Source organism: Aphelocoma coerulescens, chromosome 2 (genome assembly GCF_041296385.1).
Source record: "Aphelocoma coerulescens isolate FSJ_1873_10779 chromosome 2, UR_Acoe_1.0, whole genome shotgun sequence".
NCBI lineage: Eukaryota > Metazoa > Chordata > Aves > Passeriformes > Corvidae > Aphelocoma > Aphelocoma coerulescens.
The window spans coordinates 125,272,771-125,298,658 of NC_091015.1; the positions used below are offsets into that span (position 1 = coordinate 125,272,771).

General features: G+C 37.1%; 1 protein-coding gene across 2 annotated transcripts in view; it reads right to left on the reverse strand.

Moving 5' to 3' along the window:
* The window catches only part of PRKDC (protein kinase, DNA-activated, catalytic subunit), an 82,547-nt gene that overhangs the window by 23,319 nt on the left and 33,340 nt on the right, over positions 1-25,888 (reverse strand). For both annotated transcript variants that reach the window (XM_069004715.1, XM_069004714.1), the window contains exons 38-64: positions 24,898-25,002; positions 23,742-23,909; positions 23,337-23,464; positions 22,149-22,356; positions 20,840-21,018; positions 19,601-19,769; positions 19,024-19,089; positions 18,495-18,567; positions 18,122-18,270; positions 16,782-16,919; positions 16,462-16,581; positions 15,451-15,594; positions 15,078-15,229; positions 14,383-14,514; positions 13,841-13,952; positions 12,343-12,467; positions 12,100-12,249; positions 11,510-11,683; positions 10,601-10,699; positions 9,732-9,942; positions 8,944-9,133; positions 8,381-8,596; positions 7,008-7,120; positions 5,864-5,995; positions 4,516-4,695; positions 1,014-1,222; positions 428-566 (exon numbers count right to left, since the gene is read on the reverse strand). In XM_069004715.1, the coding sequence (XP_068860816.1) occupies positions 428-566; positions 1,014-1,222; positions 4,516-4,695; positions 5,864-5,995; positions 7,008-7,120; positions 8,381-8,596; positions 8,944-9,133; positions 9,732-9,942; positions 10,601-10,699; positions 11,510-11,683; positions 12,100-12,249; positions 12,343-12,467; positions 13,841-13,952; positions 14,383-14,514; positions 15,078-15,229; positions 15,451-15,594; positions 16,462-16,581; positions 16,782-16,919; positions 18,122-18,270; positions 18,495-18,567; positions 19,024-19,089; positions 19,601-19,769; positions 20,840-21,018; positions 22,149-22,356; positions 23,337-23,464; positions 23,742-23,909; positions 24,898-25,002 (3,981 nt within the window). The remainder of the gene's footprint in view (positions 1-427; positions 567-1,013; positions 1,223-4,515; positions 4,696-5,863; positions 5,996-7,007; positions 7,121-8,380; positions 8,597-8,943; positions 9,134-9,731; positions 9,943-10,600; positions 10,700-11,509; positions 11,684-12,099; positions 12,250-12,342; positions 12,468-13,840; positions 13,953-14,382; positions 14,515-15,077; positions 15,230-15,450; positions 15,595-16,461; positions 16,582-16,781; positions 16,920-18,121; positions 18,271-18,494; positions 18,568-19,023; positions 19,090-19,600; positions 19,770-20,839; positions 21,019-22,148; positions 22,357-23,336; positions 23,465-23,741; positions 23,910-24,897; positions 25,003-25,888) is intronic.

A 25,888-nucleotide genomic window follows, 5' to 3' on the forward strand; every position in this document is an offset into this window, starting at 1 on the left:
CAGAAAATTCAAGCTTGACAGTGTTTATACATAAATTAATTTCAGGTAGCTGTCTTCAGTAAATCTGCATTTTTGAAGAGTGAACATTTTAAAAGAAGGTCAGAAATCCTTCTTTGTTTTTACCCACTGTAACTCATACCATGAACATGTGGAATTTGCTCTCTCGGGGTTGCAGTGTGCCCATGTGTTTTTACTTGTCTGCCTAGATAACTGCACTTGTGAAGCTTTGTAGCAAACAGTAAGAAAAGCATCATGCTTACTGCTTTGTTGTGACTGCTCATCTGTTCCCAGTGTCTTTACACAATGAACTATCAATCAAGCACAAGGGCATTTTAGACAATATGGTACTTCTCAAAATTAAAATTTTTCTAATTTTATTAAAGTTATAAGAGATATATGAAATGAAAATACCTTGCTGTCATTTTACCTTATCATAATATTGAGCTGCTTCAGCATAATCATTTCTTGCTTCTGCTAACAAAGCTTTCTGTGTAATTTCCTTAGTCCCAATCTTACCACTGAAAATGCCACGAAGGGCATCATAATCCCCAAGGGATCTGTAGAGCCTAGTAAAATTGAAAAGAAAAATATTTTAAAGAGCTCAGCAGATGTATATCAATGCAAACAGAAGCTGTTAAAAAAATAATAATTCAATAAGCAGTAATACTACTGGCTTGTAGTAGTGAATTTTTAGGAAGTATTATGTAAGATCAGAAATACATACTTAACCACATAAACTTCATCTTGTAGGGCAATATCTGAACTATGGAAATTCCTGCAGTTGAAAAGCTATGAACAAGATGTTTTTCAGCAGTCTGACAGCACTATAAGAAAGCACAGTTTTTAAGTCTAACTGCTCTGACTGTATTAAGAGAAGTCAGTGAGAAGAAATTAAAAGCATATCTGATTCTAAAAGACAGAAAGACTAAAAGAGAAATCCCACAAGCCATAAAAGCAGAGTTCTTCACAAGGCAAACCTAAGTGAGAGCAAATTGTCTCAAATAAGAATTTACTTAGCAAGTTCAATCCATCTGATCACATCTGGGGGCAGCTCTGATCTCCCACGCATCCTTTTGGACGGGGGCTCCTCTGCAGGGGACAGAGCCATCAGGGCACGCTCCAGAAGAACGATGCCCACTGGCTGCTGCAAACTTGCAAGGCAGCTCGTGCTCACATTAGCTGAGTCTAGTTCCAGTAGCTCTCTGTGCTGGTAACTCATTTCCTGTAGAATAAAACAAAACAGTGGGTGCCTACTTGGTGTAAAACTATACAGATCACTTATTTGGTATCCTTTTTCTTATAGTGCAAGCTTTGGAAATCAGCCATTAGGTCTCCAGAAGTTCCCAACTCAGGGAAAACTGGAATCTGTGCTGTTGCTCTTTGGACAGAGAACGGTACAGACTAACCCCATATACTTTGGCTCTGGGACATGGGACAGCTCTCTGGACAGAATCACAAGGAAGTTGGGGGAGAGATAGATGGACACATTGACAGCCTGAACTTCTCCTTCTGTTTGTTGGCAGGATTTTGCCTGCTGCACAGCAGCTGTGCTTCACTTAACCTATTCAGTGGTGTGCTCCTGCCATAAGCCAAAGGCATGATTTACCACGATGTCTTGTCTGAGCTGGAGGCTTTCTGTCCACACACTCAGCCATTTTAGCACATCACAGCTTCCTGTTAGATTCCTCTAGTACTGTGCTCATCTACTCCTGCATGATTTAGAGACATAACAATATTTCTCTTTATAATTTTTAACATTAGTCCAATAATAATACAGAATAATCTCTTCTTCAGGGATAAACATTCTTGTTTACTTGAAGGGGTCTTTTAAATATTTACATCACTACTCTAAATACAGGTAAATATATTAAAAGAGCAGCATGTTTATTAAAGCCAGTGTTGGGTTTTTTTCTTTGTTTTCTTACCCTCTAAAGAAAAATTGCAACAGTATCTTCAACAACTGTCAGAAAAAATCCACAACGTGGAAGAGGCTCAGTATAGCTTCCATTACAAGGAGCAGCACCATGTTTTAGAACAAAAAATCTGATTCTTGCAACACAGTATATTCAAGAATACTGTGTGAAAAGAAACCACTATTTGGAAATTGCAACAGGAGACTGAGAACAGCCAAGCTATACTTCTTTGATAAATGACAACCACCACAAAAACTACCGAAGAGGCACTTGGCATAAGCAAACTCATGACACAATTTGCAGAGTTGAGACTCTCACACTAATGAATTTGTGCTCAATAAAGAAAGAGGAAAAAAACCACAGCCTCATGTGGCTTCCTGAGTTACAGACCAGGCAGATCCCAACGAGGGGTTAGCATATATATTTCACTACTGTTAAGGCAATTTCAATGAGCTGCACACATGCCCAAGACACATTCCTCGACTGCCAGCTTTTAGGGGTTTTGTCAGGAACACAGTGACAACTGCACAATCTAAAACCTTAAGAACAACTTTGCTAAGGTAAGGCCAAAAGCCCTTTCTCATAGCACAGGAAAAAGTGCAAGAACTGTGCAAATATAATGGTATGTCCCAAGAATTAATATCCTCCCAAACTTCAGATTTACAGACATCATCCAACATCAAAGGAGGTATCTTTCTATTTAGTGCATATTGGTGACTATTTGATTACTTACCTTCTGAAAGCAGAGGGAATGTTCCCTGCTCCATATGCAATGAGCACTGGCTTTACTTGCACCATATGTTCACAGATTAGGGGAAATGGCATCCAAGCTGGCCTGGCAGCTAAAATATTTCTAATGCAATTATACGTTCTTCAGAGGCCAAGCATCTCTTTGGAGGCTATGTAAACTTTTGTCATGGAGTTAGCCTCTTTTAGTATTACAGTTGGCTCTTAATCTGCCCTGAAAGTGAATCCCAGAGCTTCATAGTCAATTTTAAGATTATATGTGTAGACAAAACCAACTCTTTTTACCCACCAAGTTACTCTCCTGATGGGATGTGAATGTGTAGAAGATTAAAAAGTCAAACAGCCAGAAGGAAACAGCAGTTAAGTAGGAAGCCTTTCTGAAACCAGCCAGTATTTACTATGCTGTTGGTATACAGGAAAGAGAAGTCTTATTTCCAAATGGCCAAGCCATTAGGACAGTCTTTGTCAGCCAGATGAAAGCCTTGACACTGCTCTGCTCTTGCTCACACTCTCCCAGCTTGCTCTCTTGATCAATGTGAACTCAATTCCCTACTGGGAAAAGACTTCCTCTCACTGCTTGCAGGCTGTTTGTACTTCATGCTATTGTACTTTGGTTATTGATGAGGATGGCAATGAGATGCTCTTATATTGTTCTTACAAAGTCTGTATTTTTGATGAATCTTAACTTACCTACTTTTTGAGTCTTCATTTAATGTCTATTCAGAAAAAAATCGTAGCCTAATGCAACAGTGTTATTAGCAGGGTCTAGACAGCATAATTTGACACAAATAATATCATCAAGACAGAGAACCAACAAATGCAATGTCAAGAGGGAATATTAACAGATAGCTATTGTGAGACATTGGCTCAAAAAATACCAAGACAGCCCAGAAAAATCCCCATAGTATTTGACCTTTCATGCAGCTGCACAGAAAAAAGTAAACAAGCAATTACATTTTTTCAGATGTGTAGTTACAAGTATCAAGAAGCAAAGTTTGTCACTGTTTACAAAGATACTCCAAACTAGATGGTTCTCCCATATTTGGAATGACACCTACTGTCACAGAGTATATACATTTCCATAACAAAAAGCCATTAGCCATTAGCTGCCACTCAGAAAGAGATTCCCTGAGAGCTAGGAATCAGACACAAAAGCAATACAGTTGATAAGAATCATCACATACAGCGACAATGGGTATGTAACAGGTGTTGGGACAAGGTTTTTTTATCTCCCTGAAAACTGGTTTAAATGATGAAATTCACAATCTATTCCAGGTCAGTATATTCTCATAACAGAAACGTTTGTGCATCTTTTCCAGTGAAACAACTGTGGTGCACCCACTCATCCTTTGGTGAGCCCTTCCTCATTACTGAAAATCCCCAGACAACTACTTCAGGGGACTAACTTGAAAAAATAAGCAAGAGAGGCTAACAACAAACGGTCTGACAGCTACTAATATCCTCAAGACATCAAAGAATTCCTCAATAAGCACTTCCCAGAAACAGCAAGATAAGCACAACACCCACATAACCCTTCCAATTGTTCTCAAATCCCACTTCAATTGAAATAGCTTTCATTTGTAATCAAACCTCTTCTTGTTACTGATGCAATTAAAACATTAAAAGGTGACTCAAACTCTAGATATCAAAAATCATAGAAACCTTGAAAAATCAGTTCAGAGGATGAATTACCTTGTTCACCTTAAGTGTCACTCGAAATACCCATTTGGTTAACAACTCTCCTTCCACCTCTGCCTAAACTTCAGTGACAGTATTTGACCTTCACTGCCACTTATCACACATTCAGACAAAGACATTACATCCAGTTACTTTCATGCCATGTATCAGGATTTACCTGGATGCACGCAATGAATGGTGGAAAGTATGACAGGCTCATGCTGAGGAAATTATTGAAGTTGTTCAGCAGCTTCTGGACAATAGCGTTTTTCTCAGAAGGGTTTTTAGATTTTTTTACCTCATGAAAAATTCCACTAAACAAACTGCTGAAAAGTTGCTTGGCAAATGTTGGATCTTTCTGTAAATTACAACAAAAGTGGTAAGGTCACTGAATTTTGCTGTGACAGAACAGACTAATAAATAAAATTAAAAGACATGATCCACCCGGTATGTAATCCCTAGACACTCTTTGGGAGTGGATTATTTAGTCTGGCATGCATCTCACCTGTGCTGGGAATTATTGTACTACCCACTCATATCCCATTTTAATTCTTCTACTTAAAGAAACTCCAAGACAATGCAGTTTTCAGGCCAGTGTTAGTGGAGAGGGTGGAATTTACAATTTGCACATATTCACAGCTCCCATTACAGGAACCAGACACCCAGTATCACGTTAGGGGCACCACAGTCCACAAAGTGAGTTTCAGAAAAAAAAAAGAAGACAGCAATGTGTGAGGAGACCTGGTCCTAAAAATTGAGGCAGCTAACAGAGAGACAGACTGTCTGTACAGACAGTTTCATCTGAGACTTAACAGCATTTTTTCAATCCAGAAACACTTTTGTGTGTGTAACATAACCCTATGCATCTTGATCTATCACAGGCCTGGAGTTTGGTCTAGCTCTTTACCTAATGCTATTCAGAGAACTTGTGAGTGTGCTACTTCCACCCTTTACAGAGAGATAAGGGACTACCAAAAGTAATGAAATACAAAGATAGTCAGGAAGACTGTGACTTCCCAAAGACTGTAAAATGGGATTCAGTCTACTGTTCAATTCAGTAGTTTCTACCACTCTCATGTAGGAAAAGGAATATTAGATCAGCTTTACTGAGCAGTCTGAGTCCAGCCTTAGTCACACTAAGTTCATTTGTATATTTACAAGTCTGTTACAGACATATACTAGATGAGAAATGGCTGTTTTGTTACTGTACAGTGAGATGTCCTTTGCAATAATGTCTGCAGAGACTACCACCGGTTTCTCAAGCAGCAGAACCTTCAGGAAATGGAAAACAGCTGATGTATCCATCCTCAACTGCTCAGGTGAGGCAAGCAACAAAGCCTCGTCTCTTAACACTGCACCAGCACAGGGGAAGGAGAAACACTCCCTCAAAACAGTGTCTTTAAATGTGTATCACAGTGGTTGACTGCAAAACTACAAATCAATTTTCAAAGTGATTGCTCAGCTACATGACATTTTCCCCACAGGACCAGAAAACTTCACAAATGACCTTTGAAAAGCAGACAGACCTGGGCAAGGCCCTGCAGAGGGGCAATGAGGCTGCAGTATTCAATCTGGATGTCAGGAAGGTCTCCCACTCGGTAACTTCTGTACAAAGTAACCTGGGCATCATACTTCATCTTCAGCTCAGATTTCATCTCCTGAAATGCATTAATCATGTTAAAAAATAGTTAGGAAATGGCCTCAAGCTGTGCCAGGAGAGGTTTAAATTAGATATTATGAAAAATTTTTCACTGAAGGAGTGGTCAGGCATTGGAACAAGCCTCCCAGGGAAGTGGTGGAAACACCATCGTTGGAAGTGTTCAAAAGACAGGGAATTTTGTTAGTTGTGTTTTGGACTGCCATACAGAGCACATTTACAGGTTCTCCCTTGTAGGGTGGGAGGAAATTGTAGCTTTAGCCTGCAAGTAAACAAAAATGGGCTAAAATAGGTGTTTTGTGTGGTTCTTCCAGACATAAGTTCTGTTTACACAGTTGTCTGCATCTGGAGGGTATTACAGGAGTGTCTCAAACTGGTAGCTCTCAATCCTGGGTTTCTTTGCTCTTGGGACTAAATGCTATCAATTTTTGACAATAATGTATGTTATTTTAGCAACAGGAACCTCTGAAAAATTGCTACAGTGCTTAAAAATACTTTGATTTATTGGAAGTACATAACACAGCCAGGAAACCCACAAAGTAGTATGTTTCTGGCCTTGACAAACACTCAGCAAGTGATTATTACTGACATTCCTCAGGTTAAAAGTTCAAACCAGTTCTGGTTAGTCCATCAGCTGTACCACATTTTTGAGTTCACCCTTGGATGCTGGATAATGTTCTCCAGCTATTTCTGCAGCTATTGTAGCTCCAAGGCTCCTAGTTTCCAGAATGACAACTGTAAAGGGCTTCCCAATAGCTGCTAGGGACTCCATCACATGAAATCACTTCATGCACTTTAAGTGGTAGACTGGAAGTGTTATCATCCAGCTCTTTTCTCGCCCATGCTAAGTAACATAATTTAGCTTTAAGGCCATAAACGGATTTCCAAATCAAACCTTCTAAAGCTCTTAAAGTAGCAACAAGTACCTTACACAAAGTTACCACAAGAGCTGAAGTACAAGACTGCAAATGACATCGAGACATAGAGTTTTAAACCCATTTGGATGGACAAACCTGTTCTCTTTTTTGTTCAGCCAGACTTTTTCTGGCATAAATCAGACTGAGTTTGTCTTGGTCCTTCAAGAAACGTCTCCGCAGTCTTAGAATTTCTGCTCGTTCTTCTATACCTAGGGAACATATGATCATGTCCACAGCTTTTCCTTTCCCAAGCACACTTCAGATTTAAGGCAAAAGCATCATATAAAAACAAACACCATCTTTGTATTTACTAGCTTACCAGCTAGTCTCCTCAATTTCATAGCAAACAACTCAGTGCAAGGCCTTTTGACAAGACAGCCAATGATGACAAATTAAGTTGCTCTTAGGAGAAGAGGTAATAAGCATTTATATAGAAACTTCAAGTGCATGGTTGAGGTATAAAGATCTGTACTGGAAAAGACACTAAAACTTATGAACAAATATACCCCATATGCCAGATTTATTTTAAACTCTCAAAGGCATGTATGGCATTTGCACTGTAGTCCAGAAAGTATATAACCCCCTACATAAAAGAGGTGCTAAAAGATATTCAAATATTGTGTAGTAAGAATATTGTACTGTATTTTTTAAGTTACAGTTACAGAACTGCCACTGGATCAACTCCTGCTCAGGACAGTAATGGGGAAAGGCCACTCAACAGACTCAGTTCAGTCCATCTCCTAGAAAAGGACAGTGAGCAAACAAAAACATACCACTGTAACTGGTATTTGCCTGGGTAGAAGACCAGGGACTAACTGAAAGGCAGACTGACTCTCCATTTCTGTAGTTCTGCATGAACTACAGTCCATCCATAACTGCTCTGAAACACCTCTCAGGTACTGAAAAGGTTGATCTTTATAGCTCTATGCCCGAACTCCTAATGTCATCCTTTTGGTCAAAATTTTAATGACAAAGCAGACAAGAGTTAAAGAGGGAGAAGCATCCTAAGTCACTTCAGAGCAGTACTGGTATTTTTCACTTATTGACTGGATGGATGAAGGAGCATTCTCAGAAAAAAGCAAGGACTTCTAATGACAGAAATGGTTTAGAAAATATGTTTAAAGAAATCTCTTCTTTAAAGAGTTACATTTAAAACAGAAGGGGCAGACCTGTCTGACATTCATGCTCTGAACATCGTAGGGAGAGGTAGGAATGCAGAGAGCATGCCCACTGGCTTCTTATCCAGTCAGTTCTTTCAGTGAGCAACATGTAACTTTACAATTCCTAGCACAATCCTAGCTTTTTGTCATGTGTTATGTTATCATCACACATGCCTGGAAACAAAATCTCTCAAGGTGAACCTCAATTAGACTGTCTCAAAGATAATGGACTGCCAGCCAAATAACTGACAAGGATGGTTTATAAAAGTGTACTAATTACATAGAAATTGCACAATAAGGCTTGCAGACCTTTAGTTTTGCTGTCCACTTCATCTCCAGGCAAACCCAACCTTTTTTTCCCAAAATCTGGCCCCACTGGTTTAAAGGTTCCTTGTTTAAATTTTTCACTCCGTTTGCTAACCAACAGCATGGATGAAGACAAGGATTCAGAGGATGAGGGAACTGCATACTCTGCCAATGTGTCAATGCTACTTCCAGTTAGCCAATTAAAAGAACTTCTACCACCTGTAAAAAGAAATTGCAAAAAAACTGTAACATACAGATACAGAAAGTGAAAACATCTACAAAGTAGGTATTTTTCCCTCCCAAAAATATAATTTCCTTGTGTTGACAGGCACAACAGATTTTAAGCTGTTAGGTAAGACTGTGCTTCTTTTACATTAGCCAGAACATAAAATACATATGAGACTAATAAAAACGTGATTTTTTTTCTCATAACACACACAAAAAAGCCCTTGAAAACAAAATACTAAACATACTTACACTTCTACACTAAAACATCATATGCAACAGAAATGACATCATTCCTACAGCAAACAAGAACATTTCAGAAGACACTGGTCTGGACTTACTGCCATGCTGTGTAGGTGTAAATTCATATTGCCTTTGGGTAGCCCTCACTTGCCCACCAACTGACCCAGAAGGAGAAAGGGATCTTTCTTGTGACAAATTCCTGTGGATGCTCTGAGAAGCCTGAGTTTCCACAAACATTGGTGTGAGCACAGTACTTCGGTAACGCCAGCTGGAATCAACTACAAAGTCCTATGAACAAAGAAAGATTTTAAGTAGAACAATAAGGATGGAGGCTTTCTGCATTTCTTCATTGAGTAGGACAGCAGAAACTACAGTCCAGAAACCAAAACACCCTCCCAGGTATAGGGGCAGAACTTGACTATATATAAAAAACAAACAACAACAACAAAAAAAACCCCAACAAACCACAAACATGTAGAAGTTCTCCACAGCTCAGTAAAGAAAGCTCACTAATTTAGACTGGTCAGCTGAGGACTGATTTACAGCTCTTGCACCAGTATTCCTGTTTCTTGACAGTATTTCTCCAGCTGATGGTGCTTCTCTCCACTACCCTCCTTTTTAGTATTTCAGTACTCTACAAATCAGCTATACTTGGTATAATTATTTTAATTTTTTTTTTTTTTTTAAGAAAGTAATATTATTGCCACCACAAAACCAGCAAATTTCTGATACTGTGCATAACTCACAACTGCTGCACTTGTTAACTATGGAGCACAAAACACTTTAAAAAATCTCCTTCATTATGCCCTTCTTTTCTAAGTGGTAACTACATTAAGGAATAGAATTTGTCACATAGTTGCATACAGGACAACACATTACAATTCACCTGAAATTTGCATTCAGATAGTGGATGCTCAAATATTTTTCTGGAATAATCCGGGCTCCTGCTAGTCATTTCAAGCAGAAAATTTGTGATTAGACTCAAGTACTGTGTTTCAATCTTGGTGGAATATAAAGAACTCAACAATGACAGCATGCGATCAAGAGTATTTGTGGGCAACCTTGTCTCATGACTCCAAAAATTCCTAACAATTAATCTGCAAAGGCAAAGAATAAAGTTATTCTTGGTTATTTGCAAACATAAACACTTCTAAAAAAGTTAAAAAGGAAAAAAAACCAAAAACCACACCAACAAAAAAGCTCCAGAACAATAAGCTTTTAAAGCCTTCAACTAACACTTTAATGCCATTAATCTTCCATTGAATTACACTGAATTCCTCATTCATCTACCATGTTCTCTGCCTGATATTAAAGGTTTACTCTGAACAAAATATTTTTGTCAAGTGTTTTCCTCTTGAGAAGTGCTATGTATGGATAAGCACTAAGATCTCCTCTTCTCTCTTTTGCTCCACCAAGAGAAATTTTAAAAATCCAACATTTAATCTACTGTTGTGTTTGTATAGGAGGGTCCTCCTTGTTCAAAAACTCTAGAACATTAATGCAGAATTAGGTTTAACATAGTGAAACAACCTCCCCACAGCTTAGAAGTTTGTTCAAATGCTCCACTTAGATTTGGTGTAACACCATGGGACACAATTTTATAAACTGGAAGAAAAGGAAATGGTATTATCTCAGTGTTGCTCTTTTACACTGAAATACTCAAAAAACCTCTAAGGATCAAGTCTTTTGCTATAAACAAAGTAAGAGAAATGTAGGTATTTTTATTTCAGACAGTTATCACAACACTCTACTCACTGCAGTTCAGCATTCTCATCAATTAGTCCTTGAAGCAGCATTTCTTTTGCCACTTTGAGTATCTCCTGAGAATCTTCATCTGTTTGACTTTCTGGATCACTGATGGTAGGAGAAAAATATCTATTAATGACTTCTCTCAAACAATCCATAGCAAAATAAGAGGATGAGGATGATGAAACAAAAAGGAAGATTATGCCCTCTGATAAAAATCTCAACTTGGCATGACAACATAACATGAGGTCTTCCTTGCCAAAAATGCCTTGTGGACATCCACTACTTATAAAAGAAATAATCTAATAAGCTAAGTAATACATTAGGTATTTATTATGAAGTTTGCATGGTTGAATCTGAAAAAACAGGCAGAGAATGCTTTTCACAAGTGATGCTGGAGCAAATATTGCCTGTACTTTTTCTTCAAAATAACTGTCCATTCAAAGAGTTATCTTGGGAAAAAGCACATAAAACCCAACTAAGTTAGATAATTCAACAGCACCCCACTTGTCATGTGCCTGTTCCCTATTCTAAGGGGTCAAGCAGAAAGACCATCTTTATACTACCAGATTGAAGGGATCCAGATCACACCCACGTGCCTTAATGTATCTTCTACCTAAAAGCAAACTTCTTTAATGTATAATTTTCACTAGTTACAAATTCCAGCAACAAGAAAAAAAGCTGGAACATCAAAGTTAAGACCTCTTATGCCATCCTGCTGTGGTGATGCAACATCCTAGTTCTGGTCCAAGTATTTATCCCTTACTGGAAGTGATAAAATTGCCACCAAAGGCCAGAGCCAGTTAGGAAAATCACAGACTCTATTATTCTGACAACTGGAAAAATCCCTCACCAAGGGACAAGAAGTTGGAAGACTCTTACAAACACTTTCACTCTGCCTGTGCAGGGAACACACACCTGTAATTATCGTAAATCCACATCAGGATATCATACATGCGCTGTCGACATATGACAGAAGGGTGAGAAATGAACCCTGTAACTCCAGGCAGAAGTTCTTTAAGTTCTAGTGGTTTTAATTTAGACAGCATCTTGTACACTATATCCAAACAAACCCTTTGTCTTTCATCATCCCTGAAAGAAGAGTGAAAAAAAAAACCCAGTTACATTGCTTTTCTCATCACTGCTACACACAGAACCAGAAGATCAGTTTACATTTTAGAAACAGTATTTGGTTTTGCATAAAGGGCTTTAGGTAAATACTTTTGGATTCAACCTAAGAGTAAGAATATAAGTAAACTAATACAGACCTCAGAAATTGACATCCCACTGGTGTTTCACCCTAAGGCTATTTTAGGGGCTTTTGTCTGTTTTTCACAATGAGCTAACCATCTTAACTCCCAGATTACATTAGCTCAAATTAGGGGAGCAATGACCAAAAAGTGAAGGTGAGTTATAAATGCTTCTGAATGTAAAAATGTTGTGGGCAGCACAGAGTATGTTATCAAGAAACTTAACTATCCATCATAATCAATCACTTGACTACTTACCTATGATTCATGATCTGGATAAAGTCTTTACTCTTTAACTGCAAGTAGAGATCAGGAACTTCTTCAGCCCGGCACATTATTACTTCCAGACAATAGGTTTTCATCACACCATGAAGTTTGGGTATCAAAAAGAATACTGCATTCATAAACCTTAATTTAGCCAGAAGCCCACAAAGAAAAGCACGTTATTCTCTATTATTCCTCTAGATTTACAGTCAACATATCACATAAATCATGACACACCTGTCAGCAAGAGGTGGAAAATTCTTAACAACTTTATTCAAGCACTGAATAAACTTATCATGTTGGGTGTTCTGATGATGTTTTAATTGTTTTATGACACAATCATAAACTGGATCTTCAAGTATCTGAAAATGAGAAAGACAGACAAGGATATCCATGAAACTCATAACCACCTTAACGACACACTGTTTTGCTGCTATGCTGTTTGATTCTAGGGCATTTCACTAGGCAAGATCCATCCAACTCATCTTAACATTTGTGGTGCTTCATGGGTCCTGTACAGATCTGCCTGGCTGAAACACATGACTGCTGCTTGAAAAACACATTTTTGAGCTTCCTTTGACTGGTTTGGAACCAACACCTTAATTTTGTAGTACAAGTTGCTTAGTGTGCTTATATAAATATTAAGCAGCTTCTCATTCAGAAGAGAAAATTTCCAATCAATGAATGTAAAAAACCAAGACCTTTTTAGTAAAAAGGTGAAAAACAACCAGCAACCTGCAATTAACATCAAAGAAATAAGCCTTGTTGAGGATAAAATTTAGACCACCTTTTCTCATTTATTCAAAACACTGCTTATAATGGAACTTGGAAGACTGAGAAAGATTCATGAAGATTTATGAAATATGCTTTACAAACAGCGAAAGAACAATCAGAATGCAATTAAGTGGGAAAAGAAGTAAGGATATAAGGAGAGAAGGAAGAATAAACTATAAGTTCAGGCTAATACTCTACTTAGCCAACAACTTGGTATTTTTGTCTTGAATAGCAGTTATAGAATTATATTTAGGGGGAACACATGATCCTGGCTGCATTTTGTCCTCCTTTTCTCTTACACAATCCAACATTGTGTAAGAGTAATAGTGTCATTAGATTAGGGATCTTTGAGTGTACACTGCTGTCTGTTGTATCTAGAACCTGTTCATGACATTTTTTTGTGCATGAATTTCTACTTATCCCTAGAACCTCTTCTGGCACCAGACTACAGAAGTTCACTAACCATTGTGTGAAGTACTCCTAGCATGTGTCTCAAACTGACTTCTGTGATCATCACGCACAATCCCCTAGTTCTAGTATTGTAGGATTTGGTGAGTAACAGTTTTGCATTCATCTTATCCCCTACCTATAAAAAAACTGGATTCAGATACAGTTATTCAAAAGGTAGCTCCAAACCTCCCAATTTGCCTTTTTTTCTTCTTAAAAGCCCCCGATTTTAAAACATACTGCGCTAGTGTTGCTGGCTGGCAAAAGCTGAACAAAGCCTCAGAAAGAGATCATTCACTGACAGCTCCAAAAGAGCAAGGAAAAAATTCTGTACTTAGTCTGCCCTCAAATTCTTTTCCTGTTGAGTTAGTAGTTTAAATCTTTAATTAATCTGTTGGATAAAGACTGGTGAGTTTTAGATACATCCCTTTTTGGATCTGAATTGAGCAGTCATACAGACGATGAATATAAAATTAAGACAGGAATGGTCAAACACAAAATACAGTTCACTTACATTTTCTCTCTCAGCAATGTATTGAAGAGCAAGTCCCAACACTTCTGCTGCAGCTGCATAAACTTCTTTATACTTTAGTAAGCCCATGTTGCTGGTCAAAGCTTGAAAATACCTAGCACAAAAGATAGACCTGCTGCAAGCCACTATTCCAGCACACAAATTTAAACTGAAGCAAAAAAATAATCTGAGCTGCCTAGAGTAATAGTGACTGCTTTCAGAAGAGCTGACAGCACAACATGGATTTTCCACTTGCACTGCCTCAAATCCCTGCTTTAGCAATTCCTGACTCCAATAATTTCCACAAAACTGCAACCCTGGGGCCCACTGTAAAAAAGAGTACATTCTTCTAGATGTTTTCCAAAATAAATGTGGTCTGCAATTTGTAGCTAGAAAAGTATTACATCTGACAGATGATAACAAAGGGATGATGGGACAAGGGATTCCAAAGAACAAGCTCCCACACTTCATGCTGACAAATTAAACTTGCTCTCTTTGGCTTAAGATTTTTTCAAGATCATTCACAAAAAATCTGCATTTCTCACCTGACACGATCTATTTCACACTTTGGGTCAAAGGGTGGCATATTGTTAGCAAGAACAATTCCCAGCAGCTGAATTCCCACTGAATTGTCCTTTGTATCAGGGTCTCCACCAGAAAACTTTTCAAATATTAAACTGTTGGATAAAAACACAAAAGCAGTGATAGACATGAAAACCCCAAAACAGACACACCGTAAATCACTCACTGTCTGCGTATACAGGGATCTATACACACACGTACAACCCACCAAAGGGATACTGTCAGAAAGCAATAAATATTTAGCTTCAGTGAAGAAGTCTTTGCAAAGAAACCCACCCCAAAACAACTAAAAAGAGATTGTAAGCCCACACAAATGCTTGACAAGTTCTGGAGCATGGCAGATAGCAGAAGTCTTACTAAGAAGGCACCAATATTCAATGATAATATCCAAAACTTCAAATAAAAAACCATCTTTGTAGAGATTACTACTGCTTTTAGTTGCTACTGTCATAATCCTTTACATGTTTTCCCATCTCTCTCCTTGTTGTTTTTCAAATTAATTTACCATCTTTGGAGAGTTTGATTCTGAAGTTCTACTGTCCACTTGAGGGACAAAAAGTTTACTACAGCAGCTGAATTTACCTTCCCATGTCCTTTGATACCCTTCACTTATATTTTTGAAATACTGATAAAAGAAAGCAGTTGTCCAAGTGTTTACCTGTAAGGTATGGAGAGACACTTCTTCCAACACTCTATAACTGTCTTTATGATTTCCAGATTGTGTCTGAACACAGCTTTTTTTGGATGAAAGGCATTCTTCATCAAGAATTCAAGCAATCTGTTAGCTAAAATCTCATCCTTAATATTCCCCTACAAAGACCAGGAGCAAAAATAACCATAGTGACTCCGAGAAGACGTATTTTATGAAACCAAGTAAGTAATCAAGTTATGTTTGAAGTTAATATGTAAAAGAATTGCAAAATGTAAAAGTGGACTGATGTATAAAATTATTTAAGAGCATAAAAACAAACTCAGTCATTCTTAACCAAACAGCCACAATAATAATAAAAATGAATTTCACATTTCCTTACTTTGGGAGTGGCTACACTTGTCCAGGAAAGGATTGTAACTACTATTTCCACTACCATGTAATGAATCCCTTCACCTCCATTATTTCCAGAAACAACAAGTTGCAGCAATGGACCAAGCCAGTGCTTCGCATAAGGCCGGAATACCTACAGAGAATCAATGATAAAGTACAAATTACCCAAGTATTCAGCAACCTGTTGTTCAATAAACATTACAGGTATGACTGCTAGACCAACCTCTTTAGCACTTTTGCTCAACCCTCAAGGCAACAACCATAAAAAATTTAAAATAAAAAGTATCCATAACTACACTTCTCACTTTTGCTTAAGAGACCTTTAGCCACAGAAAGTTAATTATTTCACCAGGGCACAGATAGTATGGCTCTCACATAGAAAATCTGTCTGTAGTGGATTTGAAAGAGTATGCCATTCATCTATCCTTCCATTTCAGACAGCTTTATTAAGAAAGTAGCATTAAATGGGTATAAAGTTTCTTGAAATATTTCTGAAATTCAGCATTTTTGGATTTGGAATATTCCAGACCGAATACTTTAAAATAATTGTATGAAATAGCTTGAGAATGTTTTACCCAAGAATGTGAGCTGGAAAACGTTTCTTCTCACATGTTATGCTATCTTAGTATCTTTCTGCAACAAATTTAACTCAAAGTGTTTCTATAAGACTCATCTGTGACCATTAATAAAACATTGTATTTGCTGCGAAGATGGAAAGTATAATCAGCCACACCTTTTGTGTAAGTATCAATGAATACATTACTTGTGGTTTCCAGAAGACACATATGGTGGACACCCTCTACTTATAGAAGTAGAGTATGGGAGAAAAAGTATTAATAATACATTCAAAATACTTGTACTATCTGGAATTTTGGGCCATAAATGCACTCCCTTTTATCACAGCAAACTACTCAATTTGAATGCCCCCAAGGTCTCAGCTGATGAAATATTTTACCCTGCAAGAGTTACACAGTTTATATTATGAAGAAAAATTACTCACATCCTCAGTATTAACAATAAGTTTTGCTATGAAGAGGCGAATATTTAATGGTACTGATGGGTTTTCTAATTTGCCATGAAGAAATTTCATCCAAAGAGGAAGAGCTACTGGAACTGTTCCCTGAAATTTAGACAAGATGAGCAAAAGTCAAATCACTTCTTGCACCAAACAGGCTTACCAAACCAAAAAGCCCCAAGCTCAAACCACACAGGTTTCACTATAATATAGCCAAGAAAATGAATAAATGAAAGGATTCAATCATGACTCTCTTTTCTTGGTAGCGTTAATGGAAAAATGCCAACTTTTTAGCTAATACTGGCCTCCTCCACTTTGGGTGTGATCTGATTCCTCTGCATATGTTTAATCAGAGTGGTCATAGAAGCCATACATTCATGTTGGTTGAATTCATCCATTTCCAGTTCCATCTCATCGTTTAAAACCTTGTATTCTGTGGGCTCCTTAATAAAAAAAAAAAAAAGTGTTACTATGATTAATAACAACACTGCATTTTCTTTCAAATCCCAATCATGCCAGGAGTCATCCTGATCTTATCTGTGCTTAGATTTCACTACACACTCAGTGTGTGCAACAGGGAATACATCAAATGTGTTGTTCAAACAGACACCTCCCAAATGCATGCAGCAGATCTGCACGTCCTTTACCTTTTGTGCCAACAGATGCCAACTTTATGTTACTCTGACTTTACTACCTGCCAGGACAGGTGTGGCAAATGCTGAAAGCAGAGGAGGAGTTAAGCTGAACCTCACAGAAATTATTTCATTTCATAGCCCAAAGAATGTGTTAACACATGAGGGAAAGCTCTACTTCCATGGATGCTGTTTCACACTGACTAGTATCTGCAGCAGCTCTCTCCAGGGACACAGAGTAAATCACAAAAGAAAATTGTTTAGTTAGAAATTACAAAATTACCAGGCAAACTAGAAGCGTATTTTCTATCTTGCTTAACTTCCCTGCAGCTAAAACACCTCCTCACTCCAAAACATGGAAACAGTTTATCTTCACCAATGTTAACAGTTATTTTGACAGATTGTGTCTTCAGTGTCTATGATACTTTTACAAGCTGTCTGTTTCAAAGCAGGTATCTATTCTATCAGCATTAGGGCTAGTGAGACATCTTTTGATTGCAGAAGGAACACAACTTCAAGTCTTCAAAGAACAGCATTTAATATCTCCCAAAAGCAACAGTTAAATACAAGGTGCCACAACAGAAAAGCAAAAACAATTGTTTGATTATTTATTCCATGCAAATGATACAGCCAGTTCTGTCACAGACCAAAAGAGGGAAACGATGAAACCTGATGGCTAACAGCAAAACACAACCATCAGAGGATGTGCCTGAGTGCAGTCACAAGCCATCATTTTACAACTCAGGCTGGACTTCACTCACCCTGCTCAGCTTTAGAAACCCAATAGGGCATTGTTTTTCTCCAGCTGTAGACACTGGAGAGAAGAACTAAGAAAAGTGACTGACAGAAAACAGCTCAAGTCCCCTCCATCATCTTCTGGAGGAACTCATTCTCAGTCAGGTAGCACAAATATAGAAGAATAGAAATTTCTCTTTCTCAACCCCAATAAATGTATGCAATTGCTCAAAAGCATAAAACTTGTCTTTCTCACAGCCCATAAGTCATTAAATTACCTTTCTCCTGAAACGAGTGCTGCTAGCTGTAACATCTTGGGAACTATAAGAAAAACCTTGGACTCCAGTAGAAAAATCAAACTGACTCATTTCTTCACTCAAACTGCTATCCATCATGTATGATGAAGAAGCTAAATACTTGGGTTCATCTAAACAGGAAAGAAGAACAGTCCATTAATCAAGGTAATTACAAGAAACAAAGCTTTACTGCCCACTAAAACTTGAGGGTAGGTGGGAATTGATTGTTAGATGAAATACATTGAATGTTTTTATTTGTTCCTGCTACCGTAGAAGCCAACTAAGAACACATCAAGAAACACTGCATGAAAGGTAAGAAAGCATTTCTTTCATTGCCATAAATAAACTTTCATACCCTGGCTGCTATTCCCTGCATCCCTGGCCTCCTTCCTAATAGCAATGTACCGCTTCTTCCTTTCCAGAGGCACCTAAACAGCAAGAAATAAAGTACTAATTACTTAATTAAAAAAAAATAGTTAATTAGTTTAAAAAAATTACAGGTTATTTACACTTATTTATTTACTGGGATACAAAAAAAATATCAAAACCATTTAACATGAATGGAAATCTCATGTTGTAAATGATTATTATTAGTGCTAAACGAAAACAACTGAATTTTTTATTCCTACAGCTGTTCACTATCAAAATAAATACACTAAAAAGTATGTTAAAAGTATATACACTGCAGGTCTGTTCCAAATTTCAGGTCTGGGTTTCTCTCAGAAAAATGTATTTTAAATCATTAGAGGAATACTCAATTTTTTGAATCTACTACAGAACCCTCTTTCTCCATATGTGAGAACTGACCTGGTCTTCAGTAACCACACTGTTAACTCATACCCTTTTTTTACTTGGAAATACTAAAGGCCAGAAATGTCACTCACCTCAATTTCAACAGGAAATGTATACTGACGCTTCAGGTCTATCAAATTTTCAAAAATCAGCAAGTTCTGCAAACGGAAGCATGTTTGGAAATAGCAAAATTATAATGCTGCACACAATAACAATTGCTTTGAATGTATTTTATTTCTTCTTTAAGGAAATTCAACAGATCAATGTACAACATAGAAAGTATGGCATGTTTTCTCTTCTACATCAGTACTCTAAGAAGAATTTTGCTATTTAACTACTCAAGAATTCACAGCACATAATGTGCTCTGTAAAAAGGTCTCTCTTATTCAAGTACATTCCAAGCCTTGGAGAACTTAAACAATAGGGGCTTTTTCCTCGTATTTTAGAAAATCAATTGGGAGTGGAAGGAAAACAGTATCACTACTTCACTCATTCCCAAACAGGTGGTAAAACTTTCATCAGCTACCACTCCTTCTATTGCCTCACTGGGTAGTTTGTTAGTATAATTGCACGTCATTCAGGTTTCATTCTTTGATTTATTGCAATCAGGTAACATCACTTTGTGTCTCATGCTCTGGAAGCCTTCTAACAGCAACAAAAGCTTCTCACCTTTTCTGATTTTTCTGAAAAAAGAAAGCCTTGATAAAATTTACTTTCAGTGAAGACACAACTGATGACAGCAATAGCACAATTATATGCTGCACAGTGATACTGTCTCCTCTTCTCCAACAGTTGACTCTCTCCTGCCATATTTTCTGTAAATGCATCATAGCATGACCTTAAAATACAAACAGGCAAGAAAACACCATTAGCAGTCTTTTATTAAGCAGTACAAGAAGGGTTCCAATCAGAGACCAGTGAATCAACAGAATTTTAAGGGAGCAGTATCCAATTAAATCACCTCAGACTTGTTCAAGTATTCTGCAGGTAAATGGAACCAAAATGGAACCATTCAGCAACGACAAAGAAAACTTCCCCAACTATTTACACAGGAGTCCTTAATGTCAGGAATGTGATGACAGGTAATGTTCAGGTAAGATGAATACATGTTTTGATGCATACATAAATTTCTCTCATGGTCCTTTGCCAAGAATTATGAATGGACACGCATGCTAAGGTATTTTATGGATTAGCTGAAGAAAACCAGTTTAGATGTGATTTTTAAAGGTCTTTGGCAGAAAGCCATTTATAGATCTGCAAATCATAGCCAAGAAATTCTTTGAAGTCCTCATAGGATGTAGAATTGTAAAACAAAAATTAAAACAAAACAAAGCAAACAGCAATTCAGACATCTTCCGTTTTTTTCTGAATATTAAACAAACTAAACAATACTAATTAACATACATATTCAGTATTTCTCTTTTGTCCCCCTTTGCAGTGATGATTAAGCCAAACTACTCCTACTGGGTGTGCTGCTGTATTATGAAATGTAAATGAAAATCCATCCTGTCTTCTCATCAATCATATCAATATCAGTTTTGCAACACAATACCATACTCCACATGGAAGTGTGAGTATGCTGAAACTGAAGTTGTGAAAACACAAATTAAAGGCCAAGAATCATACTGAAAAGGTGAAATAAATGCACAGGCTTAACAAATTAAAAAAAGAAAAGGACAAAAATGGGGGCAAAAGTTATCCTGACATAGAACTGTAAGTTTACACTGCAGATCATGCTATCAATGCAAACTCAATATTGTATATTTCATTTAAAATCAAAAGTTATGTAAGAGATTACATTTACCCTTGAATAAATCCATCTTCTGATTCATATGGCCTACTTAAAAAAAGCAAATCTGGCCAAAACCTAACGAGAAACAAAGTAAATAAAATAAACAATAGTCTTACTTTATTAATGTCTTGGTAAGTTCATTTCCTTCTACACTCATGGAGCCACGGTAAGCTTGGTTAATTTTAGAGTCCTTGGAGTAAACTTCCTCTTTTGAAAGTCGCACATACATCACTTCTAGCAGCTTGTAATACCCCATTTTCTTCGTGACTTGTTTATCAAAAGTGTATTCATGGGACTGGAAACAAATAAGCAAAATTTGGATCTTGCCCTTTCTAAATGGTTCCACAGTTACTTTAAGGTTCTCTTAGACAGCCTTTAGCTTACTTCTACCTTCTAAAACAGAGGAAAGAGCTGACAATAATAAAAGACTGACAGACTCTGAGTTCCTGTGTAGTACAGTTATTAAAACTGTGTTGACCCATGTTTGTCTGGTGAGCTGTGTTAACTACAATTGGCCTAAATTATTACAAGGATACTGGAGGAAAATAAGCAGAGTACCAAGTGACAGCTCAGCTTCACAACACATGTAAGCAAAACTCACACCTGTCACCATCCTTGGTATCATTCATGAGTTTCATTTTGCACCTTATTTTGGTACCAAAATTTACAGCAACAGGAACATGGTAGGGTGACCCTACATAAATCTTAGTTTTAGCATTTTGTTTCAATAACTATTACTAAACATGGGTCATTTCAGCACCTTGCTCGTCCTGCTGCCTTTGAACATCTGCACCAGAAAAACCATGGGAGTGAAGAACTACAGCAAGAGCAGAGACCTCCACTGGCAACAAGATCATTGCACACAACTGTATTCTTAAATTGGAAGACAGCCTGTAAATAGAGAAAGGAACAACTGTGCTCCTAATCCCTTGCAGAAGAATCTTTGCAATGATTACAGATGTATTTCTTTCTCTAAAAGTAATGTACCTAATTTCAGAGCTTTCATTATAGAGGTTGAAAACCTCTCCAAAAATGTAGTAACAGGCTACAATTTTATACAGCTTTTATATTTCAATGTTAAAATGGGTTTTTGCTTTTTGACAGAACTTCAGATCCCTTTAGATATATATAGCTAACATTCAACTTCAATTTTTATACACAATAGATATGCAAACATGCATTAACTCCAAAGGAAGAGTGTGTTGGGGAATAAAGAAAAGCTTATCAATATAAAGAAAAGCTTATCAATAACAATCAAATTATATAACTGGCACATGCTTCTGATCCAGGCTACAGAAAACTAGAAAGGAAACCCTTTTTATCAGTGTTTCATCCAAAGTTAAGCAAAACGTACATACCAACATCAACATTTTATTAGACCTTCCTTAACCCTAAAAAAAATAATTTAAAAAAAGTAATTCATACCTTTGTAAACCTGGAATTAAGTGTATCCATAGCCTCTATTATAATCTTGCTAAAGAATTCTCTCAGTGCATCCAAGCTGCAGTGCCACAGGAGAGTGAGGAGGGACCGATCCACAAATGCTTGACGAGCAGTATTTGAAAGAAGTTCTTCATTTCGGAACATTTTGTGAACAGTGTCCAACAGTATCACTTGTTTGTCAGTGGTGCTCCTAAACAAGATGGAAATCTCAAGATGAAAACTCTTTTACCAGACTTCACTTACAATCTCAAATCCTTAGGACATTTAAATTTTTTATTGTCTGCCTTCATACCCTCTTGGATTATCCTGCAAGACATGCAAGGTCAGGTTGAACCACCAAGTATTACGCACCTCTCAAAACAACCCACCTCAGCTTCTTAGGCTGCAAGAGATGGTAAACTTGTTTGTGCATCTTTAATAATTTAATCCTAGAGCAAACATTAACTTTCTCAGGTCCTTTTCACTGAGAAACCGAAAAAAAAAAAATATATTATCTGGAACATGTGAAGGATGTCGGCAAACCAAAGGAAAAAAAGAGCTGTGGCTATCAAGCATTCCACTACTAGATGATCTGCTGTTCTGAATAATTTTACTAAAGCTAAAGATTCAAAAATAGGATTTGGGCATAAGGTAAATGACTTTTTCAGGAAATAACATGCTCCACAATTGTGGAGCCCATCAAAATTGGAATGTTGGTTTTGGAAGAGATACTGAATACCTCTTCTGTGGACAGAGCATGTTTGAGTCTACAATTTAACACCCTGGAAATATTCAATTAAATAAGTGCATTGTTGTACTTTCAAAGGGGTCAAACAAATTAATTCTCTGTCAATTTAAGTACTACCAACTTAAGTGATCATATAGGGATAGCAAATATATAACAAACAAGTACTATTGTCAACTGGATTCTCTCAGAACAAGCTTATTTACGGAAGGCTTTCCAAATTTGCACAGGCACTGGACGTGTAATCTGGAAACTGGTGTCACTTGTTCACACTTTGGAAATACTTTGAAAATGTGAAGACAAAAGCAAAACCTGAATTGAAACTATTACATAAAACTTTATAGTGTAAATCATCACTATTATAAGGACAATAAAATACAAGAAGCACATTTGCTTCAGCAAAAATTCAGTGAGAACAAGCACAAAATCCAGTGGACTAAACCAACCTTCTGGAAATTCTTTTGAAGCTGGCTTGAAATAAATCCTCCATGAAATGTCTGTGATCCCTACAGAGGATTTCTGTCATCAGTTGCAACAACATTGGACTCTGAGACAATTCTAACGCATCTAAAAACTGAAGAAGAAGCAACATGTAACATGAAGAGCAACACTGCATCAGATCACTTCAATCTAATGATTAATACTGATCAGAAGCAGATGCACAGAAGTGTGTGCTTATTTAATGTGCGTCTGTAGATTCAGTTTCTGGATAAAGACATAACCCAGAAACAAGCAAGCTGATCCCCTCATGTGAGCTTAGAAAATCTCTCTTTAATTCCAGATCCTCTGAAACACTGTTTCTAGACACAGTTCACTTCAGCTTCTAATTATGTTTTGTTAAAAATACTGACCTTCTTAGTGCAGTCTACATAGTTATTGTGCTTCAAAGTTCCTTTGGGAAACTCATCAGACCTCATGGGAAAATTGAAAGCTACAAGTTGATCCAGAGCATTCTTAAGGTCACTAAGCTTTTCTCCTGTCAAATTAGTGAAGAACGGGAGAATTATCACTGCTTGGCCCTGAAGAAAAAAAATAAACAAACATAAAAAAGATACAGTTTCACACTAAAATATAAGTTATTCCCTAACTACGGAGCCAGCTGAACAGGACCACAAATCAGCAGCAGTGTCTGTTTTCACCGATTCAATGGCTCAGTGTACAAATAAAAATATGTTATGTCGCTGCTCATCTTTCCAGATGCTGGTTCAGAGAACAGCCTTTAACTGTCAGGTCACTGCTGAGTGAGAGTTAAAAGCTAATTAATATCTCATGGCTGACATGGCTATGAATAATATCTCATTGCTCTTTTAAGCAACCATTCAATCTCATACGAGCCACTGATTTAATGCATCATCTTGCAGCCAAAGCAAAATCCCAAACTTTATTTATTTTGAATGCATAGGAAAGTACAAAACTCTGTCTAATTAAAGGCAGGCTGACTGAGAAGCAACTATGCAAAACTTTCATAAGTATAAAATTTTTTATTATTCTAGTCCAACCTTTATGCTCCAGCATCTTTCATAACTCACACTTCCACTCTGCAGTACTTTATCTCCCTCTCCTGACCAAGCTGCACATAGCAGCTACTCCATTAGTACTGGTCTCACACTCGCAGACACAGACGTTCAAATCTCGACAAATGTTCCTAATATGAGCTGTAGGAATTGCCACTCCTTGCTAAAAGCCTGATTAGCTGTCATTTCTCCAGTGAACACCTGGGAGTTCAAGACAACTTGCAACTGATGGTAATTCTTCTTCCTAACAATTACATTCCTTTCTTCTGATCAAGGGAGAAAAAAAGAGCACCTTAAACCAAGACATGACATCTGTGATAGTGCCTTCTGTCTGAAGAACAAAAAGGATGATTTACAGGTTTTAGGATGTTGAACAGAAGAATAAAACTCCATAAGTCCATGATAAAAATTAAGCCAAATAACAGAGAATTCCATGAACAACTAACATTCTAACCTGGGGAGGGTAGGGAAGCTGAAGAAGTGAGCAATTTACCTTAAGATTTAAGCCTAAATTCTGATCAATAAGTAGACTGGTATAGGTATTAAAAACAGCTGTAAATGCTTCATGATTGGTATTGAAAGAAACTGAAGAGTCTATCTGGAAAGACAAAAGAAATAAAAAAGTTAGTTTGGTTTTTTTTTTAACTAGTCAAAGAGATTTGTATTAAGGAATAATCAAAAGCCCTTGAGCTAGAATTATTTATTTCCAAAACCACACTGAATTAACAGAAACCACATACAGAGTAATTTTGGTTTTAAAAGAAGAACTAGAAAAGCTCCTACACAGTATAAACAAAATCATAATGTTGGATACTTTTCAATTCAAAAAAATATTAAGTTCCTTCTGAAAGCCAAATTTCCTACTGGTCAGTTCACTGCCAGCTAATACAGCAATACAGTTCACATTCTGTGTCCCAACACATACCTGTAAAACAATTCAAGTTTAAAATAATTAAATTATAAAAAATAAAAATTCTGCTCACAGTTGATCTTTGAACATCTTTGTATACAACTACTTTTACAAGTTCCCACAAAAATCCCAAAAGGATAAGTAGATAATTATGTTTTCAAAATAGAGGAAAAAAAAAAAACCAGATCAAAATCTCAATGTCACAAAAATTAAGTGTTTAAAATAAAGATAATTCTGCGGTCTGTTAATACGGGTAGAACTCCTCCACTGTGACTTTCTGGATGCCAACATGACAAAGAATGTTATCAGAGGCTGCTCAGAGTTCACTCTCTCTACTTCTACCAATTCTCCAAAAGGAAAAGAGGCAGCTAAACAAGAACAATTATATGAGAACAATTAAAAAAACCAAAAATGGTGGTAGGGGGAAGAAGAGCAGTATCTAGTAATTTCCACCTGTCCCAAATTTTTTTGTCGTTTGCTAATAAAAACTCAGATTCTAACATTGTCCAACTTTTCCCTTTTTTCCCCAAACATAAAACATTTGACTTAAACAGCATTTCTTGAAAATAAGATG